The 8,364-nt window shown below is 43.1% G+C and overlaps 1 protein-coding gene across 15 annotated transcripts in view; it reads left to right on the top strand.

Moving 5' to 3' along the window:
- Positions 1–1,172: 1,172 nt before the first annotated feature.
- Positions 1,173–8,364, top strand: part of RALGAPA1 (Ral GTPase activating protein catalytic subunit alpha 1) — a 231,499-nt gene continuing 224,307 nt past the window's right edge. For 9 of the 15 annotated variants that reach the window (XR_012159487.2, XM_073349040.2, XM_073349044.2 and 6 more), the window contains exon 1: positions 1,174–1,530. Coding sequence is in view for 14 of the 15 variants with exons in the window: in XM_073349040.2 (XP_073205141.1) it covers positions 1,425–1,530 (106 nt within the window). In the remaining variant the exon portion in view is untranslated. Of the gene's footprint in view, positions 1,531–8,364 lie in introns of all 15 variants that reach the window. The other 6 variants (XM_073349051.2, XM_073349050.2, XM_073349049.2 and 3 more) reach the window with 2 other exon arrangements.

Below are 8,364 nucleotides of genomic sequence, written 5' to 3'. Positions count from 1 at the left end.
TGAATCTTGCAACAGTTGGTATATTTCATAAAGCTCCAGCTGCTGGGATCACATTATCTCCTGAGAATCTCAGCTTTCATTTTAAAAAAAGTAACCTTTTAGCATTCATACTTAAGGTCATGATTTTGGCACATACATTTGTAGTAAATTTCATGGCAGAGGTGTGGAAAAAAGCCTGTAAGTCACAAAAGTGGCTATGAGAGTCCACCCTGCACTCACACCACAGCAGAGATACATGTACTGCGATGCTCTGTCTAGTTCCCTGCTCTCTGGGCATTGCAACCCAGCACACAAGATCGCACTCAGGTTTGATGTGTCTGTCCCTTTTGCCTCCATCTATGGAGGACAGATAGGCCCGTGCGAGGTCACAACATCTAGAGCGGTGAGCTGAAACCAGACATGCAGGACAGCAACTGCCACTGCAGAGTGAGTGCAGGACAGACTTCTCACAGACTTTATTCAAATTCATATTACCATGAACATCATGACCTCTGTGTCAAAATCACAGCTTTACTCACGGTTGCAGAGAAATGCTTGAAAACACAAACACTAAATGCACCAAAAGTCAAATGAAAAGACAAAAAATGGGGGAAAGGGTTACAACTCATTACTTTTAAGTCAGACTTGATGTTGGCAGGTGACATGATTTTTGAATGCCAGGTGTTGGCTATACTGGCAACCTTAACTTTTGGGGACTTTTTAAATATTTGGAATATTGATATTTTCCTTCTCTGGCTATTGTCATTTTGGTGCCCTGAAGGAGACCCAGCACTGAGTCCTTATATCAAATGTCTTCCCTTCCTGCTCCTGCCTGGTAGGTGTAGTATCAAAAAAACTGATTTTGTTACTGATCATAAGAAGGGTGTGACACAGAGAAGTGTTAGCAAGAAACTGAAACTTTATTTCCTGACTCTCTTGGTGAGGGTTATCCCAGGGCTGGGGTCACTCTCCATTGACGCCAATGCCTGCTCTCACCCCAACCAGCCCACAGCTTCTGCGTCAGCTACTGACCCAGACCAGTCCTGTGCACTATCCTCCCCATGCGCCTCCCCAAGTCCCACCCCTTTGCCACCACGCTGGGCGCTGACCCCTAAGGCAGAATTGAACGTTGCGCCTCGACTTGCGTTTCAGACCCGCTGTGACGTAACGGCGCGGTTGCCACGGGAACACAGGGGTGTGCCTGACGGCTGTCGTGAAACGACGAGAGTACTAGAGCTGTGCGAGGAGCCCGGGCCCTGCCTCCGCCCTCTTCTGGGGCACTGACTCCGCGACACTCCCCCTCCCCCGCCGCATCGCACCCGGAGGAGGCGGTGGTGCTGCCGTTGTTTGCTATGTAGGGGGCCTGGTGCGGGCGCATCCGGAGGCCGCTGTCCGCCTCTTGAGCGGAGAGGCCCCCGACTGCCGGGCCGGGGGTGTCCGGCGGCATGTTCTCCAAGAAGCCGCACGGGGATGTGCGGAAATCCATGCAGAAGGTGCTGGACACCCGCAAGGACCCGCTAACCCGCCTTAAGCACCTGCGCGTCCTCATCGGTGAGGCCCAGGGTGGGAGCGAGAGGGGGCCCAAGCGGGGACGGTGCCCCAGCCCGGGGGGCGTGGGGAGCGAGAGGGGGCCCAGGCGGGGACGGTGCCCCGGCCCGGGGGGCGTGGGGAGCGAGAGGGGGCCTGGCCCCGGTGGGGCAGAGAGGTGGGGTCACTCCAGTCTGGGGTGTGTTACAGTGTGCTCTGTGCTCGGGGACCCAGGCTTGTGGGCTCCTCCTGGTGAGTCCTGGCTGGGTGCTTCCTCCCTCGGCTGGCGGCAGGGCTTCTTGGCCCAGGTTCCTGGTTTAGAGAGAGACAAAACTTAGAGGCTTGTGTCTGCCCCGCTGCATGAGTGAGGGGGAGAGAGAAGGGGGAGGATGGGCGGTGTTGCCTGTGAGGGGTGGGTGGATCCGCACCCAAAAATAGGAGGGCAGGCCCAGAGCCTCAACCAAACCTCTTTGTTGGCATGATAGTTTACACGGTGTTGATTAAGTGTAAATGACATTAACATTGAGTGTTCCTAAGTAGCTCAGGTCATGGAACATCTGTTTGGAAAAGGGCTTTGCAGGAGTGCCTGAGATCTGATTCCTTTGGTCCTTGACCATGGCTCTGCCATTTGCTGAGGCAATTTTTGAGGTGGAGTGAAGGGTTAATCAAGTTCATGCCACCTCTTTTTACCCCCCACGAAGCCTGTGTAATATGAAAGACTCCAGTAATGCTGAGTTTTTTGGAAGTTGTGATAAAAAGGGAGACGTTCATGTGTTTAATTTGTCCTGTGAAAGAAATATATGCTAGATCTGTATAAATACTACAAAATTGTTTGATATCTTTGTTGAATAAAAATTGCTAATGAGCTTTAATGGCATTTGTAACCCCATATCCATTTTTCACTAATGCTTGTATTAGCAAATTTTGTTCGTAAGAATTTTCACAGTAACAGCATCACAAATACTTGTTAAAATGTATTCATATATGTATTCATGTTGGACGTGTTCATGTGACCATCCTGAAAGCGCCCTTGGATTTGGGAGTCCTTCAGTCAAGGAGTGGAATCGGCACTAAGCAGTAGCTTAGTACAAATAGTGAATGATAGGTAATGAATACATGACACAGTAGCCATGGTGATAATTTTGTTAAAGGTCAGTAGGTTGAAATAACAAATACATTTGTAAAAATCCAAGTTTGTTCAAGGATACTTAGAGAAGAGAAAAAGTGATTGCTTTCACTGCAAGTAATTCTGTGTCCTGTTTTTTCTGCCCTGAAATACACTAGGTGCAATTGTAGTGTCGGTCACTTTCTGTACATGTGATTAGAGCTGGGTCAAGAAGAGTGACCTTGGTGCAACTGCATTTCTTAGTTTTTGGGTAGGAATCAATGCTCCCAGCTGTTCTTATTTGGGGGTATATAAGTTTCTCTGCTTACAGTTCCAAACTGCTAAGAAAATCAGTTATTGCTATTGGTACTTGTTCCACTAAATGCCAATGCAAGTAACATGTGGTAGCCTTACCGTTTACAGCAATTATAATTACGCTGTCTCAAAAGAGGATACTACATCCTTGTAATTAACTTCTCTTACTGCTGGGATGGGCTGGAACAGCTATCTCCCCATCCTTGAAATCATTGAACAGTTCTTACCTGTTTATATTGGACCAGTTGTGGCTTGCGTTGTGTATAAATACAGTAAAAGCTGTGTTATCCGGCACTTTATGAGCCAGAAAGCTCTATTAACTGGCATTTCTGATATCTCCCAATACAAATCTTCAGTCTAGTAACTGGGACTAGTATACTGCCCAGGAGGTTATGCATTTGCACATTCTGCCCTCTACTTTTATGCAAAAGAGGCAGAAGACAAGTAACCTCATCTTCTCCAGCATTTGAAGAGGTCTGCAATAGGAACCAGCCTCACAAAGGAACAAAATGCAATTCTGAATTTATATTATTTGGTTACCTTTAGTCTGTGTATTGTTTGGTTTGAACTTCCAGTATTTACTTCCACTCCTTTGGAAGTCAGATGTGGTTGATAAGAAACAAGGGCTGCAGCTCTGTTAGGAACATCATCACAGTGTCAAGCTAATTGTCCTTAGTTACTCTGAGGTTTTTGCAATGACTTTAAAACAGATTAAATCTACTGGAGCATGTTTTCCTATGACTTTTCCTCCCCACACCGCATCCTTAGAAACACAGCACCTGCCTGTTCCCTCTGCCACAGTCTTAGGCTATGTCTACACTGCACAACTTTTACTGACATGGCTGTGTCACTACCAGCCATGCCACTAAAAGTCATGCAGTGTAGCTGCGGTTTATTGACTCTCCTGTCGCCAAAAACTTCCACCCCCGAGAAGTGGCGTTTGCGTTGTTGGCAGGAGAGCGCTCCTGCTGACAAAATGCTGTTCACACTGGCGCTTGTCATTGGCAAGACTTTTTTGTCTTTTGGGTTTTTTTTTAAACACCTCTAAAAGACAAAAAATTTGTTGCTCAATTGCCAGTGTAGACATAGCCTTAGAGTACAGTCCAGTGCATGACTATGTAGACAAAGGCAGATTGCTGGGCGTGAATCTGTCTCGCATCGTTTCCTTTTTTGCCATGATCTGGCTACAAAATTGTGCCGCCTTGTGGATGTGCTCTCCTACATATCCGTGAATTGGAAAAATGACAGGACTTATTCCGTATGCTCCTATTGGCACCTCCCACATACACACTTGACAATAAACAAAATGGATTGCTGATGGTCTGTCTGTAACCTTCTGTTCTATAAGGATTACTCCTTTCCTTCACTCCTTAAAAACATGGTGCAAACACACAGTGCAAGCAAATCTGCTGCTTGTTTACAAGACCCCTGCCTCTTCTCCCATCTTCCTTTCATGATTGGTCTGCACGACCAAATTTATAAATATTGGTGCCAGTATCAGATAGATGTCTGGTAGCAATAGATAAGGATAACTGTCTGCATTTATTTGGTACACCAGGAGCTGTCTCCTAGTCTGAGCAGTGAAGTATTGTGTCTTCCTGTTTACCATCTTCTGTGACTACTCCACCACATTGTAATAGCGGGCACTCTGCCATGTGCTCCAGGGGAGCCAACCCAACCGCTCCAGCGTAGTCTCTGGGGAAAGCTTTTCCCAATCTCTACTCTATTTTGCTTCCGCTCTATGTGAAGACTGACTTTTGTACCTGTCAGATCACTTCTTTCCCAACCCCTGCATATCAGCAAGTTGTAGCAAAAGGAGAATCCTCTAGCCATTTCACATCCATCAGAGAAGATAAGAGTTTACCTCCCTTCATAAACTTAAAACCCCTTAATGGAGTTGCAAAGTACACTTAAGGTAACCTACTTGGAATCTGAATGTCTGCTGTACACTTAAAGTTTGGTCCAGTAGGTGATTGTGTGACCACAGATCCAAGCCCTGGACAGTCACTGCTTTATTAGAACTCTTTGCATGTGTTAATAAAATAATGGAAAAAGGAGAATCGGCTGACCTAACTTGTTTAGGTTTTTTAAAAGGCCTCTGACAAAGTCCCTCATAGGAGGCTACTAAAATAGTGAAGTTCAGTAGTCCTGGTAGGAGAGGCAGAGTGCTGGCATGGATCAGAAATAGAAAACAAAGAATAGGAATTGTCAGCTTTCATCATCATAAAGGATTAACAGTTGGGTGCTACAAGGTTCTGTATTAGGACCAGTGTTTAAATATATTTAAAAGCGGAGGAGGCAAGCAATGAGGTGTCAAAACACATAGATGACACAATATTGTTTATGTTGGTCAAAACCAGAAGAGACGAACTTTGGAAGACCTAACCAAACTAGATGAATGGACCACAAAATGACAGATGAAATTTATTGTTGACAAACGCAAAGTAATAGACATTGGAAGGAATCATTTGAATTAGTTTTACAGCTCTGTTTGTTCTAAAGTAACTGCATCATCTTGAGAACTACCATGGCATCGTTGTGGACAGCTCAATTGAGACTTCTGCTCACTGTGCAGTAGCAGTCAAAAATGCAAACAGTGTAATGATGCATAAAGAACAGGATGAAGACTAATAGGAAAATATGCCATATAAACAATGATATGCCATCACATTGAATACAGTGTTCAGTTCTACTAACCCCCATCACAAAAAGACTATAACAGAAGGTAGAAAAGGTTCAAAGATGGGAGATGAAAGTGATTCCAATCTGGAAAACCTCTGCTATGAAGAGAAATTAAAAGGATTGAGACTGACTTCAGAGAGGGCCTATAAATACACAAAATAATAAATGACACAGGGAAAGTAAAAATGTCTGTTCACTTTTTCTCATTCTACAAGAACCAGGGGAAATGCATTGAAATTGAAAAGTGGCAAATTCAAAACTGATAAAAGGAAATATTTTTCACACAATCAAGATATGGATATCATTGTGACAAGATTTTGTATGGAGGCCACGACCTTGGCAGCATCCTAAAAAGAATTTTAAACATTTCTGTGGATAACAATAATATCCAGAATTACAATAGTAAATATATATTTAAAGTAGGAAGGGATAGAAATCCTTAAGTGTTGGGGCATATCGGTCTCTTGGCAGGGGGTTAGGTTGCAACTTTCCCTTGGTCAAGTTTTCCCATAATTGCCTACTGCAGTGTTTTCTGTCTCTGAAGCAGCTGGTACTGGCCATGGTTGGAAACAGGATTCTGGACTAGATAGACCACTAGCTTGATCCAGTATGGCAGTTCCTATGTTCCTGTGGAAATTTTTTCTGTAGTCATCAGGAACTTCTGTGTGTGGCATATGATTTCTTAATGGTATCGCTATATTTCAGCATGATTTTACTGAGCTAGGGTGCTTATCTGTGGCTACCTGATGTATGCTGTTAAAGGCAGTCACATAGTTTTATTTAATGTGAGCCACCTGGGGTTTATATATATCTTCATCAAATGCATAGAATGGAACATATAGTAAGAAGTGAGCTGTAGCTCACGAAAGCTTATGCTCAATTAAATTTGTTCGTCTCTAAGGTGCCACAAGTACTCCTTTTCTTTTTGTGGATACAGACTAACATGGCTGCTGCTCTGAAACCTTGGGTTTTTAGAGGACATCCAACTCCACATGCTTTAACACAGCAACCTGAAGCAGGGACATTGCATTGGCCTCATTAGCACTACAAAAATAATTTTCCCTGTCTTGATATTTACTGCTTCTTGTCAACTGTTGAGAATAGGCTACTTCCACCTTAATTGAATTGGCCTTGTTAGCACTGACCCCCGCACTTGGTAAGGCAACTCCCATCGTTTCATGTGCTGTAATATATCTATACTGCTTACTGTATTTTTCACTCCATGCGTCTGATGAAGTGAGTTTTAGGCCACGGACGCTTATGCCCAGATAAATTTGTTAGTCTCTAAGGTGCCACAAGGACTCCTCCTTGTTTTTGCTTTCTCCCTGTGTAGGAGAAAGGAAGTTATTCCTATGTAAATACCTCCTAGTGTTATCTCTCATGGCCTGTGTGAAGTGACTTGATTGCTAATGGGCCATGTCTTTGGAGATGAGTTCCATCTGTTGGGGAAGGCTGCTAGTTGTTCAATCCAGGGGCAGCAACTGAGACTGCTTTAACGGGAGGGGCAGAGGTGTGCTTCATGCTCCTTATTGAGGTGGGTCTTGCCTTCAGAATAAATAAGGCAATTTTCCAGACTAATGTTGGTGTGGAAAACTCTACAGATGCTAAAATTGGGTGTTATGATAGTAGTTGGCTGCAACCTTAACAGCGAAGCTATCACTTCTCTGCAGTATTTCCATGACTTCCCGCCCCCCCCCATGATAATTGATAAAAATTGCCATGACTAGTCACAGCATTCTTAATCAAAAGATGCTTTTAGTGAAGTGTGTGTGTGTGTGCACACATACACAAACGATGAATAGTTATAGTGAATCAACTGCAGAAAAAGTTACATGATACTATAACGTAGTGCTAAGAAAAAACAAACTCTAGGGGTCCTTTAAATACTGTACTGGCTGGGGCCCCTATTTTCTGTGGTAACACAAATAATACATGAAAGCTTTTTTTAGAACAAGGGGTTGGGGAAAATTTTCAGGTTACACTAATTTAATTAAAAAGAAAAGGAGTACTCGTGGCACCTTAGAGACTAACCAATTTATTTGAGCATAAGCTTTCATGAGCAAATTTAGTTCTGAGGTAGATCATTAACCCTTTCATGAAAGTGAACTTTAACGATGTAGACTTGCTGTGCTGCCATGCCGTCAGTACCTGAACTGATGCTTCCACTTGCTGAAGCAGAAGGCATAAGAAATATTTTTTTTAAGTTAGGCTGTGTAAATGTGCTAAAAAGTAAATACTCCCTCAAATTTCTGTGAGTTCTGTTTGCTTTATGGAATAAGTTAAATAAATGTACATTGCTGTAAACTAGGTCCTTTAAGAATACACAAAATTCTGATTAAATTAAGATTTTATTTTCTGGTCCTGATAGTTTTATTCCACAGTAAAAATGTAATGGGGAAAGAATAGTTTTTGTTTTTTGCTGAATATTTTGCATCTAATATTTAAAACTAAGACCAACTTAATAGCTGCTAATGTAAAGGTAATGTAATTTAACCCCACCCCCTGAGCCAAAGTTCTCATTAAAATAAGTTTTAAGACTCCAGTTTGTATGGTTACAAAGAGAACCTTAAAAATTGAATAAATGTAAAGAAGTGTTGATTCCTCCTGAGTTTGCTGGTAACCTGAAACAACTTAGGTTTGACAGCTTTCGGGTACTCTATTTCATCTCAATGGAATGTCAAAATTTAAACCTGATGACAATGTAAATGTCAATGTTCACTATTTTACTGCTGTTCAGTTTAGCAAAAACATCCAGC

The sequence above is a fragment of the Lepidochelys kempii genome, chromosome 6 (assembly GCF_965140285.1).
Source record: "Lepidochelys kempii isolate rLepKem1 chromosome 6, rLepKem1.hap1, whole genome shotgun sequence".
NCBI classification, from domain to species: domain Eukaryota; kingdom Metazoa; phylum Chordata; order Testudines; family Cheloniidae; genus Lepidochelys; species Lepidochelys kempii.
Note: the sequence above shows the minus strand (reverse complement) of the source record. Positions and strands in the feature narration are given on the sequence as shown.